Below are 23,172 nucleotides of genomic sequence, written 5' to 3' on the forward strand. Positions count from 1 at the left end.
ACATTGCACGTATATAACTCATCCTACATCCTGCACGGATAACTCATCCTCATCCTGTAGGATAACTCATCCTACATTATGTATACTTTTCATATTGTTATCCAGTCATCAAATATTGCAAAACTTTTCAGATGTTGAGGAAAAAATGTACAAATATTATTGTGAGACATTGTAGATGCATAATTCACTCTTCGATATGTGTATATTTTGTACAGTCACTTATTTGCCAACTGGCGATGAATGTAATCTATCTTAACCATTGCCTAACCCAGTGGTCAGGGAACTCGGTCCTCATTACCCCACGCGGTGCATGTTTTGCAGGTCTCCTCACAGAATCACAAGGGAAATAATTAACTCCACCTGCGGACCTTATAAAATGTGTCTGTGAGTAATTAGTACACCTGTGCACCTGCTGGGTTACCAGAAAAACATGCACTGTGTGGGGTAATGAGGACCGAGTTCCCTGACCACTGGCCACTTGGAGATTCCCCATATTTCTCCTCTTCAGAGGATTTTAAGTCGTACCTTGTATATCACTGGACGAATAATGTAGATGAAAATATAGAACACTGGGATCGTCCAGAACTTTTATGGGACACCTCCAAAGCAGTAATGCGAGGGCATATTATTGGATACGATTCAAAAAATAAAAAAAACGATTCGGGTATTGAAGCAAGCGCTCTTACCGGCTAAGTGTCCGCACAGGCTCAGCTTGCGGTTCAAGTCCCGATACAGCCGGCACTATGGGTGCTGTGTGCCTTCCACTCAGTCAACCTCTAGTCCTCTCAGCGCTGCTTCCCTCACCCGCAGAGACATTGTCCAGAATGGGCAATATTGGGCATCTTTGACCCCAATATACGGATGACGAAGGAAAATACAAAACTGCTACTAGCTATGAGTGCAGCAGGCAAAAAAACCATTTTGCAAAGCTGGATTGACCCTACACCACCACAACTCACCCTATTTCTAACTAAACTTCAATTTCTATTTAGCATGGATTGGCTAGATGCAATTGTAGACAGAGGGAAACATGTGTAATTTTTTCTATACCAACTCTCCCTCTCAATACAAATGATACACGATAGCTTACAGTCTACAACATGGTACCTTACTAGGATGGCTGCCCAAGACCCTCCTGTTCTCTTAAATGAATGTCTCTACAAATTAACCATCAAAAACGTATTTGTTACTCCTCTGATTTGTATGATGATTGGACTTAAAATATTAATGGTTCATGTTTTTATTTGTAATATTTATGCAATTTGTATACAATACGCAAATGTAACGTGCAAATTACCATGAAAAGCAATGTCTTAATAAAAAAGTTTATAAAAAAAAAAAAAAAGAATAAGCAATAAAAATAAAAGCTTCTTTGGGCTTCCCTCCCTGAGGTAAACCCAGCTGAATTAAATGGTGCTCCAGCTTCCTGCTGGCACCAACACAAACTGAGGAGCTGAACATGGAGGCGGGGTTATAGGGGAGAGGGACCAGGCATCCTGGGAAACTTCCAAAGCTTTGCTGATTGGTGCCACGGTCCTCTGGATCCGCCTACAACCCCGATGTCACCCTGTGGGAACCATGGAATCCGAAGAAGAAATAGACATAATTTGGAAACCATAGGAAGAAGATATTGAGGTCCTCCAGGATAGAGAATGGGAAGGGGCACTTCATCCACTAGGGCCACAATGGCTATAAAATTCCAACAGGTACAGCTCTGTATCCTACATAGGGTCTATGTAACCCCAGCTACACTTAGGAAGTATGATAACAACAAAAAAAGATTTATGCCCAAAATGCAGTATACAGCAGGGTACATGTATGCATAGGATTTGGCAGTGTCATAGGCGAAGGAGATTTGGGGAGTAAGTCCAAAATATAATGGTCAAGGTGGGACTACCGGTACAATATCTGGATGTAACTATGTATTTTGGGCATAAACCCACAGGTAAGGGCAATGACCCGTTTATACCGCTGGTGGAGAACCTAGCTGCTCTGGCAAAAGTAATAATAGCAGGGAAATGGAGGCGCATGAGGCACCGGATTTATACCACTGGATCCATCTGGTAAACCATACAGTAGATAATGAGAAGTACACATACACCAACAGTAATAATGTAAGAAAGTGTCATCAAACGTGGGAGAGATGGACGCTGTCAGAATTCTATGAGGCTTATACAGGAGTATACACAACAATACATATACATTATACAAATCCACACTATTACACAGGAATAGCTTTATTATAAATGGCCGTATACAGAAGGTGAGATAGATGAGGCACAATGTAAGTTTAGTATAATCGGTATAATGGCATCACTTGTCAGACATAAAGCACATATACACTGCACAGATATAAGGTAGGGGAAAGGATGGGATGTAACATCTTATCTCTGTATCATATGCATATTGTAATAAGAAGAAATACTGAATAAAAATAAGATCTGGGCAGCGATTGGGCGGATGTTTGTATCCCAGGATGTAAATGTCCAAGAAGTAGCCTGGCTTCCTGCTGAGCTGGTGCCTGAGAGTCTGTAGTATGATTAGAGCAGCGCTGGGCAATAGCGGCCTCCAGATGTTGATGAACTACACATCCCAGCATGCCTTGCATCAGTTTCAGCATGGCCACATAGCAAAACTAATGAATGCAAAGAATCCTGGGATGTGTAGTTCATCAACAGCTGGAGGGTCACTGTTGCCCAGCTCTGGAGAGGGGGCTGGTTGTGGATGAACATGGATGCCCCCGCAGTTTCCAGTGGGGGCATAGAGCCTGCATTGTTTAGTGGAGACTACGCTCAGATGATCCCTGTGCAGGCAACAGGGGTATCCTCACATCAATGGTCATTTTTACTGCAGATCAGCTCATCAAAATGTTATTATTCTGGTATTTACAAAGTATACATTTATTTATAAAACATTTCCCACACTGCAAGCATGGAAAAGGTGTCTCTGATGTCTAACTAGATGAACTTTATTGGTAAAACATTTCCCACTCTCAGAACATGAAAATAGTTTCTCACCTCTATGTACCCTCTCGTGTATAACAAGACTGGATTTAAGTGTAAAACATTTCCCGGTACTTGTTTCCTAGCACGGCGCCCAGATTTTCTACGTACGGTACCGTACTGAAATCACATGCCGAATTATAGTGGCATGCGATGCGTACGATTTCAGTACCAAGTCCGTTCCCGCTCACTGTCATTCCCGCCCCCTGTTGGATTCTCTCAGAATCACTCTGAGGTGATTTTCTGTGAGTACTGGAAGCATCACTCAGAGCTCCTGGTGTTTTATTGATCCGATATTGAAATCAATTGATATGGCAGCATCATTGGACAGATTTACGTTGCCTCAGTCCGAGGAGGAGGCCATAAAGGTTTTTTCAAGACCACGGACTTCTTCCAGTCGCGCAGAATTGCACAAACGGGCACATAATGCGCCTCGCAGTTAAGGAGGCGATGTGGCAGTGCCACGTAAAGGTCTGCTGACTTAAGGTGAGCCTGAGAGTGGCGCACTGGTTCCCAGGCTGCCGCTTACCATTTCTTACGTTGGTGCGTTTCTTGTACTTGTGGGCACAGGAGCTGACGTCTATAGAGTATTGTGCGCAGCAGCTCCACATCTCCAAAAAAACAACAGTGCTGTACAACCGCTGGATGAGGGAGGCGTGTGCCCTGGATATAATGGCGCAGCCACAGCACTGCATCGGTGGACCAGGATTGATTGTTGAATGTGACGAAAAGGAGAGTTATGGTAGACTTACCTCTGTTAACTCCCTTTCCTTAAAGTCCATTGGAACCACAGGGGACATCAGGTTGTAGGCGGATCCAGGGGGTCCGAGGCACCAATCAGCGAAGCTCTTTAAGTTTTCCCAGAATGCCCGGGCCCTCTCCCCTACAACCCCGCCTCCAGGCTCATACAGCCAGTTTTTGTTAACAAGCCATAAGCAGGAAGCGGAGAAGAGAAGAGGATAGAGAACACACATGCCCATGTACTCATACATACACAATATAGCAATGGACGCTACTATGGTCGTTACAGGTCACAGATCAGAATATCACACATAGGGATACCTCAGGAGCAAATTTAAAGGGAGGGCACCCTGTGGTTCCCATGGACTTCAAGGAAAGGGAGTTAACAAAGGTAAGTCTACCATAAATCTCCTTTTCCTTTTCAAAGTCCATGGTTCCCACAGGGGACATGTCTCAAAGCCGTATTTCAAGGGAGGGAATTTGCCTGGGGTGCCAGAAGAACTCGACGACTGAAGGAGGCATCCTGGGAGGCGAATGTGTCAAAAGCATAGAATCTGATGAAGGTATGGACAGATGACCACGTTGCAGCCTTGCACAGCTGTTCAGCAGAAGAACCTCGGCTTGCTGCCCATGATGGACCAACCGCTCTAGTAGAGTGCGCTTTGATTGAAACAGGAATAGGCAGGTTAGCCTGTTGATAAGCCTGTTGGATAGCCATGCGAATCCAGCGAGCGATGGTTTGTTTGCCAGCTGGCCAACCCTTTTTGCGGAATCCGTATAATACAAAAAGGGAATCAGATTTTCTGACCGACTTGGTACGGTCAATATAGGTGGTCAGAGCCCTGACCACATCCAGTAAGCGTTCATCTGGGGAAAGATCCTCTGCCGTGAACGCAGGAACCACAATCTCCTGATTAACGTGGAATTTTGAGACGACTTTAGGAAGGTGAGAAGGTTTTGTCCGCAAAACCGCCCTGTCCGAATGAAAAATGAGGAAGGGTGATCTACAAGAAAGGGCTGACAGATCTGAAACCCTTCAGGCGGAAGCGATGGCCAAGATAAAAATTGTCTTGGCTGTCAGCCATTTGAAATCAACTGTAGGTAATGGTTCAAAAGGAGGCTTGGTTAAAGCCTGTAGCACAAGTGAAAGGTCCCACGGTGTCGTAGGAGGAACATACGGAGGCTGGACATGTAGAACTCCTTGTAGAAAAGTGCATACATCCGGTAGGAAGGCAATTTTCTTCTGGAACCAGACTGACAAAGCTGAGATCTGGACTTTGAAAGAGGCCAGCTTCAGCCCCATGTCCAGGCCCTTCTGTAAGAAAGCCAGGATTCTGGCTACCTTGAAAACCTTTGGGTCGTACTTCCTCGCTGTACACCATGCAAAGAAAGAGTGCCATATCCGGTAATATATCCTAGAAGATGCCGGTTTGCAAGCCTGAATCATGGTTTTGGCCACTTTTGAAGAAAACCCCTTACATTTCAATAGGGCAGTTTCAAGTGCCACGCCGTCAAAGACAGACGTTGAGGGTCCGGGTGTAGGCAAGGACCCTGACTCAGCAAGTCCACCCGAAGGGGTAATGGAAAAGGAGGCTGGTGAGACATCTGCTGCAGGTCCACATACCAGTGCCTGCGTGGCCAGTCTAGAGCGATCAGGATGAGGGTCCCGCCTTCCTGTTTGAACTTCCTGAGCACTCTGGGGATCATGTTTATATGTGGGAAGGCATATGGAAGGTGAAATGTCCAAGGAATCGACAGGGCATCCATGAAGCAAGCCTGAGGATCCCTGGACCTCAACCCGAAGTTTACAACTTTGCGGTTGTGTCTGGACGCCATTAGGTCCACATCCAGCAGGCCTCAACGGTCTGTCAGAATGGCAAACACTTCTGGATGTAGAGACCACTCCCCTGGATGGATATCTTGGCAGCTTAGGAAGTCTGCTTCCCAATTTAGAACGCCTGGGATGAAGACCGCCGACAGTGCCAGGAGGTGCTGTTCCGCCCAGGCTAGGATCCTGGACACTTCCCAGAGAGCAGCGACACTGAGTCTCTCCCTGTCGATTGATGTACGCCACGGCCGTGGCGTTGTCTGACCAGACCTCCCTGGCGATTGATGTATGCCACGGCCGTGGCGTTGTATGACCGGATCTGTACTGGTTTCGCCTGGAGCAGGTCTTGCGACTGGATTAGGGCATTGTAGGCTGCGCGTAGCTCCAAGACATTGATGGAAAGGCGGGATTCTTGCATCGTCCACACGCCTTGCAAGGATTGGGATCCTTCTACCGCCCCCAGCCTCTGAGGCTGATGCCTGATGTTAGGATCAGCCACTCTTTGAACCAGAAAGGACAGCCCTGTGTGAGATGTTCTGTCTGCATCCACCACAGAAGAGAAGTCTTTATCTCCTGGGTCAATGTGAAGAAAATTGACCGGATGTGTTGAGGTAGACCGTCCCACTTCAACAGGATGAGACGGTGAAGCAGGCGAGAGTGGAACTGGGCCCACTCGACCATGTCGAATGTGGATACCATCCGGCCCAGGATCCTCATTGCCCAGTGTACGGAGACTCTTGGGCTTAGGCTGAATGCCTGAATCCGAAGTTGGAGATCCATACACTTGTCTCTGGGAAGGAACAACCTCAACGACCTGGTATCCAGAAGGGCTCCCAGATGTAGCATCCGCTGAGAAGGAATCAGGGAAGACTTTTACCAATTTAGTAGCCACCCGTGACTCTGCAAAGTTGTGATTGTTATCTGCAGGTGCGATAACACTTCTGGGATTTTGCCACTAGCAATAGATCATCCAGGTATGGGAAGACTTTGATTCCTTGCCGGTGTAGATGTTCCGCCATTACTGCCATGATTTTTGTGAAAATCCTGGGTGCAGTGGCTAGCCCAAATGGGAGAGCCTGGAATTGGTAACGCCTGTTGAGAATAGCAAACCTCAGGTATTTCTGGTGTGCTGGCAGAATGGGGATGTGAAGGTAAGCGTCTCGGATGTCTAATGAGACCATGTAATCCCCTTCTTCCAAGGCTAGAATTATAGTCCTCAGCGCTTCCATCCGGAATTTTGAAACCTTTACCACCTTGTTGAGAGATTTTAGGTTCAAAATGGGTCGGAACGTTCCGTTTGGGAACCAGGAACAACGTTGAATAGAAGCCGAGCTTTCTTTGTTGTGACGGTACTGGGACAATAACTCAAGACTGAAGCAGGGACCTCAAGATTATTTATGTGTTCTGCCCCGAACAGATTTTCACCCTTGAAGGGTAGTAGTTCTAGGGTTTTCTTAGACTCTAGGTCCGCCTTCCATAGCCTAAGCAAGATAATACGGCGGGCCAGAATGGAGCTTGCGGATGCCCTGGCCGCTAAGGTGCCTGCTTCCATAATATACGATGCCGCTTGTTTAATATGATGAATACACAATTTGGCATCCTCCGATGCATCGGGAGTAAGCTCCTCCTCCAGAGCCTGTATCCAAGGCATAATGGCTTTTCCCGCCCATGTTGCTGCAATAGTGGGCCTCTGTGCTCCGCCTGTATAAGAGAATATGGCCTTAAGACCGTTCTCCAGGTGCCGATCTGTTTGATCCCTCAAAGTTGACCCTGAAGTGACTGGGTGAACTGAAGGTTTAACCAGTCTTGTGACATGCGAATCCACTGAAGGGGGAATCTCCCATGGATTACAATCCTCAGGTGGAAGCGGATATCTAGACAATACCTTCCTGGGAATACTGGCCCTTTTCCCCAAAGCTTCCCATTGGTCCTTTCTGATCTCAGTTAAATGATCAGAGTGTGGGAATTGGGCCTTGACTACCTTCTGCTTTTTAAAGACATCTCTGGTCTTGGCAGTAGGTTCAGTACTTCACGGATAGCGTGAATAAGAGCTGCCACATCAGGAATCTCTGCTTAAGAAGCAGGAGTGTCAGTGGGCATAGGATCATCCAAATTGATGTCATCATCCGCATTATCATCCCCGCCATCATCAGTGTCATCCTGAGTTACATGTAGCAATGGTGTTAACAGGGGTCTACTAGGTCGAGCAGCATGTGGCAGCAGCTTTTGCATAGCTACCGTAGTCTGCTGCAAGGTCTGCACCGTGGTCGACAGAGCATCCACCCAAGGTGGAGGGGGCTGGACTACAGGGGGTGCGATCCACTAGGGTGCCTAATAATTGTTGGAAAGCTGCCCAGGGTGGTTGCTGAGGGACTGCCGTGGCAGAGGACTGGCCAGGTGGGATAAAGCAATTGACACATAACCCGTCCTGGATAACATCCATATCAGACAGACCTGCAGCACAGCTTTTGCAAGACCGGAGCTGAGGAGACTATCTGGTTGTGCCCCCTTTTGGACATAGTGTCAGCACACCCAACAAGGAGGGGGAGGGGGGGGGGGGAAATACAGTGCACAATAGGTAACTTCAACCACGGAAAATCTAGAGTGATATCACTGGATGTATGTGACCTTTGAGGTAAACCTCAGTAATCTTTCTGAGAAGATATTGAAAATAAAGTGGACAGTAAGAAATACTGACAGAGGACAAAAAAAAGCACTAGCACAATAGTCACATACACACTAATAGCCTATTTAAAAGCTAACACACCCTGTATCAACCTCTGTACTCTATGGAGCAAAGGAGGATTTCGGGTGGCTGTGAAAGCTACTACTCAGCCTGTAGACGGTTTCACAGGGGAGAAATGTGCCCGGTCTCTGGAAGACTTGCGTGCTGCAGAAATGGCGCTGGTCTGAGAGAGGGGGGGCGGGCACAGTGTGTAGACAGCTAATGGACGGCAGATCTCTAAGGAGATTGGCACCAAAGTTGGGGGAGGGACTGCAGGCCAAGAGCCACCTCCCCTTGCTGGACTTCCCCCACCGGAGCGCCAAGGAGCCTATGATTAAATATGGGTCCGCCTACCCAGGCCTGCGCTCAGTCCCCGGTGGTCTAGTGGGATCCCTAGCCGAACCGAGTGCCCACGCCAGCTACAGCGGGCGTCTCCCAGCCCACGCGTGCGGCAAGGCAGCGTTTTTTGCTTCCTAACGAAGCCTTACCTGCTCCCGGTCTGGCCACGCTGCCTGGGGGAGATATCCGGCAGTGCAGTCTCCCCCACCGGTCTACCCTGCTTGACTCGCGTCGTTGGGGGATGTCGGCGCCGGGAGGAGTGTTGCGGCCGCTCGCTCCGCCATCAGTGACTAACGGCGGTGAGCGTCCTCAGCCGCAAATTGGCTTCTGCCGCTAAGGCGGCAAATAAAAAAAAAAAAAAAGCTTCTTATGGGATTACCTCAGTGAGGTAATCCGTGCTGATATAAAGGTGCATCGGGCATTCTGGGAAAACTTAAAGAGCTTCGCTCGGACGCCCTGGATCCGCCTACAACCCGATGTCCCCTGTGGGACTCATGGACCCTGAAAAGGAAACATTATTTGTCAAGCGCAAAAATAACGAATTTTGCCACAACAGTGGATTTTCGGTGGTAAATGCCGAGACACCGGACAGTGTTTCTTGAAAATGGTGGCCAGCCGTGATGCGACCACATTGATGAACTGCATTATCCATAATATAGAGCCGGGTACAAATGTGTACACAGACTGCTGGAGGGCATATAGCACTCAACAGTTATAACTGGCAGGATACCACCATTTTACTGTGAATCACAGATACAATTTCATCGACCCAGCAACAGGGGTTCACACGCAAACTGTTGAGAGATTGTGGGGCCAATGTAAATGGCGCAACAAGCGCCAAAGAGGAACAGGGAGACACGAGCTGAAATCATATCTAACCGAGTTCATGTGGCGTTGGAAGCTGAGGAGCCTTTCAAACGCTTTGTGGAAGCACTTAAACTGCTCCCCAAGGGCGATGAAGTGTGTTTACATTTGTTGATTAATATTGTCTTCTTAAAAGTTCATGTTTTCTTAATATTATCATTAATTGTTCTAATCGATGTTATTAATTATTTATGATTATTTAATGAAATAATTTAAGTAAATATCAGTTTAGCGTTAACACGTGTCGTCATTACTGTGTCAGATATATGATAATGCAGGTGTGAAAGTGTTCCTGAAACACCTCCACTATCCAACTCCACCCCGAAGCGTGGCGAGCGCCGGCGGAACGCGTCCTCCGACCTTTTCATACCCCCACTATCCAGGTCGGCGTGGAGTTGATTTTATAGTGTGGCGAGAGCAGCGAGCCACCGAGCCCCACGAGGGGACGGGGATTGCTTTACATGTATTCCGCGTCCTCACGCCACGAATGCCCAAAATCGTATACGATCGCTTCCGATTTTATATCGGATGCGATGTATGTAACTTATTCACTGCCAGAGAGCAGTGAATAAATTACTATGGAAAATCGTATTTTCTTACGCAGAATAGCCCACTGCGCAATTAGCTTAGTGGGCGCCGTGCTAGGATACAAGTACCCATTTCCCACACTCAGAGCATGAAAATGGTTTCTCACTTGTATGTACCCTCTCATGTATAGCAAGACTGGATTTAAGTGTAAAACATTTCCCACACTCAGCATGAAAATGGTTTCTCACCTGTATGTACCCTCTCATGTATAACAAGATTACATTTATTTGTAAAACATTTCCCACATTCAGAACATGAAAATGGTTTCTCACCTGTATGTATCCTCTCATGTTTAACAAGACTGGATTTCTGTGTAAAACATTTCCCACATTCAGAGCATGAAAATGGTTTATCACCTGTATGTAACCTCTCATGTGCAACAAGATTAGATTTATTTGCGAAACATTTCCCACATTCAGAACATGAAAATGGTTTCTCACCTGTATGTACCCTCTCATGTGTAACAAGATGAGATTTATTTGTAAAACATTTCCCACATTCAGAACATGAAAATGGTTTCTCACCTGTATGTATCCTCTCATGTTTAACAAGACTGGAGTTCCGTGTAAAACATTTCCCACATTCAGAGCAAGAAAATTGTTTCTCATCTGTATGTACTCTCTCATGTATAAAAAGACTGGATTTATGTGTAAAACATTTCCCACACTCAGAGCATGAAAATGGTTTCTCACCTGTATGTACCCTCTCATGTGCAACAAGATGAGATTTATTTTTAAAACATTTCCCACATTCAGAACATGAAAATGGTTTCTCACCTGTATGTATCCCCTCATGTCTAACAAGAGTGGATTTCTGTGTAAAACATTTCCCACATTCAGAGCATGAAAATGGTTTCTCACCTGTATGTAACCCCTCATGTCTAACAAGAGTGGATTTCTGTGTAAAACATTTCCCACATTCAGAGCATGAAAATGGTTTCTCACCTGTATGTAACCTCTCATGTGCAACACGATGAGATTTATTTGTAAAACATTTCCCACATTCAGAACATGAAAATGGTTTCTCACCTGTATGTATCCTGTCATGTTTAACAAGACTGGATTTCTGTGTAAAACATTTCCCACATTCAGAGCATGAAAATGGTTTATCACCTGTATGTAACTTCTCATGTGCAACAAGATGAGATTTATTTGTAAAACATTTCCCACATTCAGAACATGAAAATGGTTTCTCATCTGTATGTATCCTCTTATGTATAACAAGAATGGATTTAAGTGTAAAACTTTTCCCACATTCAGAACATGAATATAGTTTCTCACCTGTATGTATCCTCTTATGTATAACAAGACTGGATTTAAGTGTAAAACATTTCCCACATTCAGAACATGAAAATGGCTTATCACCTGCATGTAACCTCTCATGTGAAACAAGATGAGATTTATTTGTAAAACATTTCTCACATTCAGAACATGAAAATGGTTTCTCACCTGTATGTATCCTCTCATGTTGAACAAGATTGGATTTCTGTGTAAAACATTTCCCACATTCAGAGCATGAAAATGGCTTATCACCTGTATGTAACCTCTCATGTTTAACAAGATTGGATTTCTGTGAAAAACATTTCCCACAGTCAGAGCATGAAAATGGTTTCTCCCCTGTGTGATGTCTCTGATGTAAAACAGAAACTGACTGATGTATAGAACTCTCACCAAACTCAGAACGGGATGTTATTGTATCATCTTTATGGTCTGTAATGTGTGCAGTAAGGTCTGAATGATCAGGAGAAGGTTCCTCATGACTAGAGGGACCAGATGAAATATCTGCACTGTGAAATGTTGGTTGTGTATTGGGGATAATGGGGTTTTCTTCTGGAGAATCTTGTCTGATGTTCTTATCTTCTAGTATATAATCTGGAGACACAATGAGATCTCCCTCCGAGGTATTCCTGCTTGTGCGCCCATCTACAGGAAACAGATGAGTGACAACAGACAGAATTGTTGATATTGAGAGACAAATGTACATAGAGGTTTTATCACTTAAACGTAACATGTCTAATGCTGCGCACACACTGGCCGATATATCGCTGGTCCGTCAGCCAATGAGTACCAGCAATAGGTCTGTAACCAATGTGATCTCTACAACAGAGCCGATGGCCGATATATTGGTGCATCGTGCTATGGGCCTGTTTCTGGATGACCTGGTACCAAGTCCCACAGTGCCCGCCCTGATGAAAAGCCGCTACCCCCCCTCTCCGGATCCCCTCGCATGTGCCCAATGCTGGAGAGATCATTGAAATTATATCTCCAGGGCTCAGGACGGCTGACGTCATGTGATGTCAGCCACCCGCCCCTGGCGCCCCACTGGAATTTACATGGGAACGCCATGAATGCCCATGGCCATCACCGACAATGTCCCCGTCCACGCCCCCCCCCCCCGGTTCGGGCACCACGCCAAAAGTGCAAGTAGGCGAGGGCACTCGCACAGAAGCCCTGCACATGCGCATAACTGATCATGCGCAGGGCACCACCATCAGCCCCCCCCCCCCGTCAGAATATGCGGGGGCACGAAAGGACTAGAATCGGGCCCTCTGTGTACAGGCGATCTGCCCATATAACCCGCTGCAGGAACCGGCGGTGATTGCCAGCTGAAATGGGTGGGAGCATGTAAAGGTTCTCCCCCAGCTGTGATGTTAGTCACAATGGATCAGGCAGGGGGAGAGGAGAACTTGTAGGGGAGCCCGGCACCGGTGAACCGGAGGCCCACCGATACTGGTAAGAAATAGAGACCTGCATCCCCCCAGCACCTCATCTTACCACATCACCTTGCCCCCAGTCACCTCCCCTTTCTGCTCCCACCCTTTCCTACTTTTCACTCTCTCCCAGTACCCTTCTCTTTCCTCCACCCCATCTGCCCCTCTCTACCCTGCTCTCTTCCTTCTGCCCCATCTCTTAGACGCGGTTATACTATACTGTAGCCGCTTTCGTCTAAAAGTATCATTCTCCTATTCTATCAATATAAAATAATTTGCTTCTGGCTACTGAGCTGCGTATATGCACCTTACAGGATCAGCACTACTGATGGTGGTACAGGTCTGTTCTGTCAGCATACACACGGTGGTATATGAATGCAAAAATGCAATTACAGTAACCACCTACAGAAGATTATATCTGTGGGAATTATTATTATAGTGGCAAATATGTACACCTAATATGTTTTTATTTACTTTTTAATGCTAATAAAGTAATCTATACTTTTGTTATAGTGCTCTCTTAATTGTTATTTTGTGTCTAATTAAGTTATACAGAATACCTTTTGGGAGCTGCAATATGTCATCTTAGAATTATCTCGTTAGACAGCATTTTGATTGATTGATTAATATATTTTTAATATAAAGCATTAGCGCCTGATTATCCTTTTCTCTATCATCCATATGGTATACTGGGTTCTCAATACATTGGGGAAGAAGAGGTCCTCCGCAGGAGACAGGCACATAAAACTCTTCACAGTGGGTGTACTGGCTCCTCCCCTCTACTTCCTCCTCCACACCTCAGTTAACTAAAAGCTGTGTCCGAGGAGAATGAACGTATGTGAGCTAAGGATATAAGTATATATGAGTGCGGTGAGATTCATACCAGATTCAAATTCATACTTTGGTGGAAAAGAGGATTTTAATTACCTACTGGTAAATCCTTTTCTCAGAGTGTGGGGGCAGGAGACTGGTCAGATCTCTGGTAACACACAGTGACATGATGTGAGGGGGAGAGCAGGAGTATAATAGGGGATGATGGCTCCTGATGTATGAGATACACCAGAGAGTGAGGGGAGGAGACTGGTCAGATCTCTGGTAACACACAGTGACATAATGTGAGGGGTAGAGCAGGAGTATAATAGGGGCTGATGGCTGCTGATGTATGAGATACACCAGAGAGTGTGGGTAGGAGACTGGTCAGATCTGGTAACACACAGTGACATGATGTGAGGGGAGAGTAGGAGTATAATAGGGGCTGATGTGTCCTGATGTATGAGATACACCAGAGAGTGTGGGGAGGAGACTGGTCAGATCTCTAAGCTGGTAACACACAGTGACATGATGTGAGGGGAGAGCAGGAGTATAATAGGGGCTGATGGCTGCTGATGTATGAGATACACCAGAGAGTGTGGGTAGGAGACTGGTCAGATCTGGTAACACACAGTGACATGATGTGAGGGGAGAGTAGGAGTATAATAGGGGCTGATGTGTCCTGATGTATGAGATACACCAGAGAGTGTGGGGAGGAGACTGGTCAGATCTCTAAGCTGGTAACACACAGTGACATGATGTGAGGGGAGAGCAGGAGTATAATAGGGGCTGATGGCTGCTGATGTATGAGATACACCAGAGAGTGTGGGGAGGAGACTGGTCAGATCTCTGGGCTGGTAACACACAGTGACATGATGTGAGGGGGAGAGCAGGAGTATAATAGGGGCTGATGGCTCCTGATGTATGAGATACACCAGAGAGTGTGGGGAGGAGACTGGTCAGATCTCTGGGCTGGTAACACACAGTGACATGATGTGAGGGGGAGAGCAGGAGTATAAGGGCTGATGGCTGCTGATGTATGAGATACACCAGAGAGTGTGGGGAGGAGACTGGTCAGATCTCTGGGCTGGTAACACACAGTGACATGATGTGAGGGGGAGAGCAGGAGTATAATAGGGGCTGATGGCTCCTGATGTATGAGATGCACCAGAGAGTGAGGGGAGGAGACTGGTCAGATCTCTGGGCTGGTAACACACAGTGACATCATGTGAGGGGGAGAGCAGGAGTATAATAGGGGCTGATGGCTCCTGATGTATGAGATACACCAGAGAGTGAGGGGAGGAGACTGGTCAGATCTCTGGGCTGGTAACACACAGTGACATGATGTGAGGGGTAGAGCAGGAGTATAATAGGGGCTGATGGCTCCTGATGTATGAGATGCACCAGAGAGTGAGGGGAGGAGACTGGTCAGATCTCTGGGCTGGTAACACACAGTGACATGATGTGAGGGGAGAGTAGGAGTATAATAGGGGCTGATGTGTCCTGATGTATGAGATACACCAGAGAGTGTGGGGAGGAGACTGGTCAGATCTCTAAGCTGGTAACACACAGTGACATGATGTGAGGGGAGAGCAGGAGTATAATAGGGGCTGATGGCTCCTGATGTATGAGATACACCAGAGAGTGTGGGGAGGAGACTGGTCAGATCTCTGGGCTGGTAACACACAGTGACATGATGTGAGGGGGAGAGCAGGAGTATAATAGGGGCTGATGGCTCCTGATGTATGAGATGCACCAGAGAGTGAGGGGAGGAGACTGTCAGATCTCTGGGCTGGTAACACACAGTGACATGATGTGAGGGGAGAGTAGGAGTATAATAGGGGCTGATGTGTCCTGATGTATGAGATACACCAGAGAGTGTGGGAAGGAGACTGGTCAGATCTCTGGGCTGGTAACACACAGTGACATGATGTGAGGGGGAGAGCAGGAGTATAAGGGCTGATGGCTGCTGATGTATGAGATACACCAGAGAGTGTGGGGAGGAGACTGGTCAGATCTCTGGGCTGGTAACACACAGTGACATGATGTGAGGGGGAGAGCAGGAGTATAATAGGGGCTGATGGCTCCTGATGTATGAGATGCACCAGAGAGTGAGGGGAGGAGACTGGTCAGATCTCTGGGCTGGTAACACACAGTGACATCATGTGAGGGGGAGAGCAGGAGTATAATAGGGGCTGATGGCTCCTGATGTATGAGATACACCAGAGAGTGAGGGGAGGAGACTGGTCAGATCTCTGGGCTGGTAACACACAGTGACATGATGTGAGGGGGAGAGCAGGAGTATAATAGGGGCTGATGGCTCCTGATGTATGAGATACACCAGAGAGTGAGGGGAGGAGACTGGTCAGATCTCTGGGCTGGTAACACAGTGACATGATGTGAGGGGGAGAGCAGGAGTATAATAGGGCCCGATGGCTCCTGATTTCTGAGATCGCTGGATTAACAGAACAAGAAAAATCCGTGACAAAGAGGCCGAGTGCCTCGAAATGCGTTGGAGAAGCAGGGGAAGACGCTAGAGCCGCACACCGCAATAGCCGGAAGCACATACTGCAACTTCCTGTGACGGAACAAGCAGCGTGCGAAGACAGAGAATACGCCGCTGCCCCAATCCAATGCCTATCGGAGGAGAGGTAAGAATAGGGACAGTAAGGGACAACCATACCCTCCCATTGCCTGCCTATGAAGTTCAACGTAAATAAATATAAGGTCATGCACCTTGGGAGACACAGCCAGTGTGCAAGTTATGGATGTATGCAGATTAAACCTAAAAATCAGGGATATATAATCCCAAAAGTGCAACAAATTAATTGATTTTGTAGCAAACAAAGTAACTTGCTGTTAAACCCTGGTATAGGGAGAATGTCCCATCAGTGCGCAATCAGATGGTATAGCATCACATTGGGATGATTTGTATTCCACTTTTGAAACCCCCAGTGAGGTAACTGAAGTGACAGGGGAAGTGGGGGCCTTGCAACAGAAATGCAAGAAAAGACTGATATAATCTTTTTGGGGCACTCTTTTATTATCAAATTTGTGTGTATGTTATAGTAATTTAAGAATTAACTTTTATTTGGTATGCCTTAAAATAAAACGTGCTTTATCGTATAAGATTAATCTTCGTTTAAATGTATGCAAATAAGTACACAGATCAATCTTTGTTTTAAAAGATACAGGTATACAAAACCATGTTTACCCAGTTCATACAGAATCAATGAATCAAATCTACAATAGTTTCATTTTCTTCAATGGTTTCCAGTTTGGCGAAAAATAAATCAAAATCAAAAGCATACATATATATCAAGTATACTTTGGAGACCTCAAATCCATATTTGGGGTCCTCACTGCTTTCCTCTACAAAGACACACCCCTTTACTTGACTCCTGTACAAATGTATGATCAAATCACCAAATTTCAATCTATGGAGTCTGGGGTTTGTGTCTCAGCACTATTACTCCTAGACAAAGTTATTCTAGAATGTCAAAACCACATCTGAAACTGTTGCAAGTTCAACCTCTGAGGTGGTGTTCTTGATACACTGTTTCCCTTATTATTTATAAAAGCAGGGAATAGTGGCACTCCTCTTACACCAGGTTTATTCTGCTTTCCAGTATCATGTAATTTACATCAGATACTGGGTGAGAGTTAAACCATTTCCGTCCTATGTGCCTTAAAATAAAGATATAAAGCAGTGTTCACCTCTATTGTTCAAGAAAAATCTGCTCAGATTGTCTCTGTTGCAGTGTTGCAGCACAGAGAAAACAAACGGCTGATTTGACCTAGAGGGGTCTCACTGAACCTCGATTTCGCAGAGGAGTTCAACAGGAATTGTGGTGCACCTCATGGAGAAAAAGGTAATCTGGGGTGTTCACACATGCCCTTATTCTGCTGTCTGGCATCTGACCTCACGGACATAGAATGACAGATGAGAGATAGTGGTAGGTGTCACCCAGACGGAAGGACAAAGGTAGTGATCTTCTGCTGTTCTGAAAACAAAAGCCAGCACTAGTCCTGATGCTTTCGCATTTGCAGGGCATGTGTGTTCAATTGCCAGAATGAGAGAGATCACTGAGTGGATAGATTAATCTAAAATTACAGAGGGTTGGGTTTGACCATTCATAACCTCTTCACAAAAACATTTATTGCTTCAAATAACACAATTTTTCAAATGTTATCTGTACAGTGGTCGACATGAGAGTAAATGTTGACTGAACAGCAGATCAAACAGTCATATATTTGTTCTGAAATAACTCTATTTTCAAAGCGGTCTACACCGTGGTCGACATGTGAATAAGTGTTGACTGAACAGTAAATCAAAAGAACATCTATTGCTTCAATTAGCACAATTTTTTTTAAATGCTATCTGTACAGTGGTCGACATAAGGGTGAATGTTGACTGAACAGCAAATCCAACAGTCATATATCTGTTCTGAAATAACTAAATTTTCAAAGCTGTCAACACTGTGGTCGACATGTGAATAAATGTTGACTGAACAATAAATCAGGAGAGCGGGATCCCTGATCTCTGCATAAATTTCTAAAGCCTTAGGGTTTACTTTGTTGGTAATTGTTTTGCAATCACAGATATATGGGTGCACAGATTCTAGTCACAAACAGGCATGGAAAAACACTTTTTTTCTCCCCGTTCGCATAGATAAGAATCTGTCTCTGTGTATGGGATTCAGGGAAGCATAAAAATTAGGCAGATGCTATATGTAGTTTTATAATCACACAGCCTTTGCAGTCACACATTCTTTTATGTCCTACACACCCGTTAATTACTGCCATATATCCTTTGGCCTCTAATTCCAAAAATCATTCAATAAGTAGGTGTGCAGCACACAGAGCATGAGTATTTGCTGTGTCGAATCCTTTCTAGATGCTACCGCCGGAATAGATAGAGAGGATTCCGTGCGGCAGACAGATGCAAAAACAAATAAGAGGAGGGAAAATAGGGATCACCGCAGCCACACCGTCCTCTGTGTAGCGATACACTAAGCGGTGCTGCTGCGTACTCACAAAACCGGCTCTCTGTTCAGTCTCGGCAGGTGGGGAGCGACGTGCTAGGGAAAGCAGTGTGGTCCGTGGCTCACCTCTCCGGTAAGCACCCGGACCGGAAGTGACGCGCGTTTCGCTCTGGGAGCTTGGTCACACTGGGATTGGTGTGCCTCTCCTGAGATGAGCGTGTTTTATGGACGGCCAGATTGATTGCAATATTGGTTCAATTAAATCATGAATGCTGTTTATCGCTAATCTTTTTCCTTTTAACAGTATGATTTTAGGGTACTTGTTTCCTAGCACGGCCACACCGATTTAGATCGGGGTGGTCGTGTCGGAAAAATCGGGTCGATCGCATCGCATGCGATTTGGTCGCATGCGATGCGATCGACGCGACCGACCGATTTTGGACCCGATTTTTTTCATTGAATCCAATGTAAATTGGGTCCCTGGGACCCAATTTTACATTGGATTAAATGAAAAAAATTCCCAACCCCCCCAAATGTAAGCGCGTAAACTCCAGCCCACGATAGACGACAACCCGAAGCGTGGCGAGCGCAGCGGTACGCGTCCTCCGACCTTTTCATGCCCTACTATCCACTAGGGCGTGGAGTGAGAATAGAATAGTGTGGCGAGCGCAGCGAGCCACCGAGACCGAAGCGTGGCGAGCGCAGCGAGGGGACGCGGATACCTTCACAGGTAAACGCGTCCCTTCGCGGGCTTCACAGGTGTCCGCGTCGCCACGGACACCTGTGAAGCCCGCAAGGGGACGCGTATAACTGTGAAGGTATCCGCGTCCGCTCGCCACGCTTCGGGCTCGGTGGCTCGCTGCGCTCGCCACACTATTATATTCTCACTCCACGCCCTAGTGGATAGTAGGGCATGAAAAGGTCGGAGGACGCGTACCGCCGCCCCTCGCGGGCTCGCCACGCTTCGGGTTGGCGTCTATCGTGGGGTGACGACGGGGACATCTATAATGTGAAATGGGTCATATTGGCCCATTTCACATTTTTTCACCATTTCAATGTTAAAAAATATTTTAACATCAGGTCTATGGGAGCGTGATCACGGCAGGACGTGAGTGAGGTCACGTGAGCGGGAGTCCCGGCGCGCCAGTTTGTCTCTCCATGAGATCCACTCTCCCCCGGCATAGCTTAGTGCTTGCAGACCCAGAGCACGGTTGTGTGAACCCGGTGTCCCTTGCTCCCCAGCGAGCGGCTGCAAGAAAGGTAGGACGCGAGGCGTCCTAGCTACATACCCGTTCAGCAGACGCGAGTCCCGTCTTTACCCAGCAGTGCAGCACAAGCAGCATCAAGCGGCAGTGTCATCCTCCCGCGACGCTGTGGACGTCCCGGTCTCTGTTGGGTCCAGTGAAACTCGGAGCGGAGGAAGGAGATTCTTTCCAGCATAGAGGCAGAGGCACCAGAGCGAGTGGGCTGTTGTCGATACAAACCCCTGGAGCACCTAAAGTCTGCCTGGAACGCCGGGGATGACGCAGTGGATCTGGTCTGGATGCGGAAACTGCGATACATAACCCATTGGCTCTCCACATTTGCTTCAGGCTGGAGGTAACAGTGTATCTATATATTTTTACCTCGTGGTGTTTTGGCAGGGGACTGTGAGACTTTAATTGAGTGCCTGGAGGGTCTGTGCTGCGTGAGAGGCAGTGCAGGCTCCCTTATTCAGTGACCATTATCTGCTGTGGACGGATTTAAGTCCCTAGAGGACACCTGATTTGATTACCCTCTAAATAACCGAGACACAGAGTGGAACTGGGCTACAAGCAGTTACTGCAGTATATGATTCATTGACTCTCTAAAACTTGCCTCAGGGTGGAGGTTTCACGGCACCGGTATATTTATATCTCGTGGCATTTGGGCAGGGGACTGTGAGATTTCAACTTATTGCTTGAAGGGTTTATGCTGCGTGAGAGGCACTGAGACGCAGACAGTTAAGCTAAACTGAAGTAACAGCTTTATTTGCTAATAAACGTTTGAGTCCAGTAAAACTCCTTTGTTATCTGAGCTAGTGACACATGAGATACAGTTACTTATTCGTAAATCTATAATTATACACAGCCCAAGCTCAGAGGGGAAGATGGGGAAAGCCAGTCAGAATACAGCAGCTGCCCGGCTGGAAAAATATGCTCGGACCACAAATAATTCGCAACCTGCTACACCACAAACAACTCCCTCTAAACTGCCCAGCCAGGCGCAGGCCCCTGAAGTAACCTTGCAACAAGTTCTGGACGCTGTTAATACCTGTGAAGTTCGGCTCTCTGAGCAGATTAATAAAGTCCAGGCAGACATCATGTTAATTAGAGACGATGCGCAGAAAACCAGGGACAGGGTGACGGAACTGGAAAAGCGAGTCTCAGATTCAGATGATATTGTGGCCCCTCTACAGATTCAGGTTAAGGCTATGATGGGCCAAATGGCGGACTTACGTGCTAAAGTCACAGACCTGGAGGGCCGTTCGCGGCGTAATAACATTCGCATTGTGGGGTTAGAGGAACGAGTAGAGGGCCGAGAGCCTGAAAAATTTCTAGAGAGCTGGCTCAAGAAAGAATTGGGCCAGGAGAACTTTACTGCTCAATTCACAGTAGAAAGGGCTCATCGTATTCCTGCCCGACCTCCTGTCCCAGGGGGACCACCCCGCACCTTTATAGCGAAAATCCTGCATTACAGGGATCGGGATCAAATTCTAAGGCTGACTCGCGCTAAACCAGACTTTAGCTATAACGGAACCAGGGTATCCATTTTTCCCGATCTCCCCCAGGAGGTCCAAAAGGACCGGGCCAAATTCCGGAATGTGAAATCTAGGATGAGAGACTTGGAATTAAAATACTCCATGTTGTACCCTTCTAAACTTCGAGTTCTGGCAGATGGAGAAGTTAAATTCTTTTCATTCCCTTCGGAGGCCGCGCAGTGGCTGGACAAATTCTATCCGGGCCCTAGACAACTGGCACTGGACACTCAAGAATAAATGCTGTAGTGGGTTTACCTACGGCAAAAAAGGCCTCTGGATGAGGGGGAGGTTTAATAGAATCAGAAATTATCCTGATTACTGAATGTATATGTCCGCAGAGAAAGGGCGGGGGTTTTGATGTGTTCTTGCTAAAAATGGAGAGTTAAATACAATCTGTAGACATAAATATATATAAGGAGCCGGGCCTCCCGTACTATGTGTGGTCATTAGGTAAAGGCTCCTCAGGGGTGATTGGTGGGGAAGGTTTGGGTATAGGTATACCTTTGGGGATAGGTTATACAGGGTGGGGGGAGGTCGGGTGGGGGGGATATGTGTTATATGTTATGTGGTTTTTCTTTTTATGTATTGGTGGAGTTGTTGTTTTTTTCTGTTGTGATTTCTGCTTCCCTTCTATGGTGCTCCAAAGCACCCTGCCCTTCCAGTTGTTAACTGAAGCATATGGTTAAAATTGTGACATGGAATGTCCGCGGCCTTAATGATAAGGTAAAGAGGGCTTTGGTTCTCAAGTATTGTAAAACTCTGGAGGCTGATGTGATTTGTCTACAGGAGACGCATTTGTCCAGGGACAAGTGTGGTTCCCTGAAGCGTCCTTGGATAGCTCATATGTTCCACGCACCATTCACATCAGCCTCCCGAGGAGTATCAATCTTGATAAAGAGATCTGTGGTATATGAACATATTTTCGCTCAGATTGACCCAAGGGGTCGTTATGTTTTCATTGATGGTATTTTTGACACCGTTAGACTATCGCTATTATCAATTTATATCCCTCCCCCGTTTGCCTTTGATATTCTTAGAACTGCATTAGAGTTTATAGCGGTTAGAGCTGATAATCCCTTCATATGTGCGGGGGATTTTAACATGGTAATGAACTATGGTCTTGACGTGTGGTGCCCCAGAAAGGGTACTCCTTCTGGTGAAAGTTCTCTCGCCAGATTCACGGTTGAGTTGGGATGGTATGAGGCTTGGCGAGAGAGGTTTCCTAACCAGCGACAATACTCTTGTTACTCCCCTTCTTATAATAATTTTTCTCTAATTGATATGATTTATACATCAAGGGACTTAGCTAATAAAATACGGTATATCGAATACAACTCAAGGGGCATTTCGGACCATTCCCCGCTGGTTATGGTCCTGGATACGGATAAAAATCGGGGCTTTAGTTACTGGAAGCTTCAACCAATATGGTTGACCCAATTTGAAAACATCAATGATTTAAAAACTGACCTAGAGGGCTTTTTTGGAGTCAATATAGACTCGGCTAAGGCGGGTAATGTATGGGATTCATCTAAAGCGTACTTACGTGGCATTCTGATTAAAAAAATAGCATTTGCTAGAAAACAGCTTCAGATTAAAGCCATAACTTTAGAGAGAATAACATCAGCTTTAGAACAAACTTATACCCTAAATCAAGCAGATTCTGTTAAAACTGAATGGTTATTGGCACAACGGGCCTGGGTCACACATTTACAGGAATTGGCCAAGTTACGGCTATTAAAGGACTCACATAAAAGGTATCTAATGACGGACAGGGCTGGCAAATTGATGGCCTATATGGCAA

At 46.3% G+C, this 23,172-nt stretch overlaps 1 protein-coding gene across 1 annotated transcript in view; it reads right to left on the reverse strand.

The window, feature by feature from the left end:
- Nucleotides 1-2,264: 2,264 nt before the first annotated feature.
- LOC146010144 (uncharacterized) overlaps nt 2,265-23,172 on the reverse strand; it is a 44,108-nt gene continuing 23,200 nt past the window's right edge. Inside the window, 2 exon segments of the mRNA XM_083151091.1 lie at nt 2,265-10,255; nt 10,257-12,009. Coding sequence (XP_083007217.1) covers nt 10,141-10,255; nt 10,257-12,009 — 1,868 coding nt within the window. The 3' untranslated portion in view covers nt 2,265-10,140.

This window comes from Crinia signifera, chromosome 6, assembly GCF_055691185.1.
Source record: "Crinia signifera chromosome 6, ASM5569118v1, whole genome shotgun sequence".
NCBI lineage: Eukaryota > Metazoa > Chordata > Amphibia > Anura > Myobatrachidae > Crinia > Crinia signifera.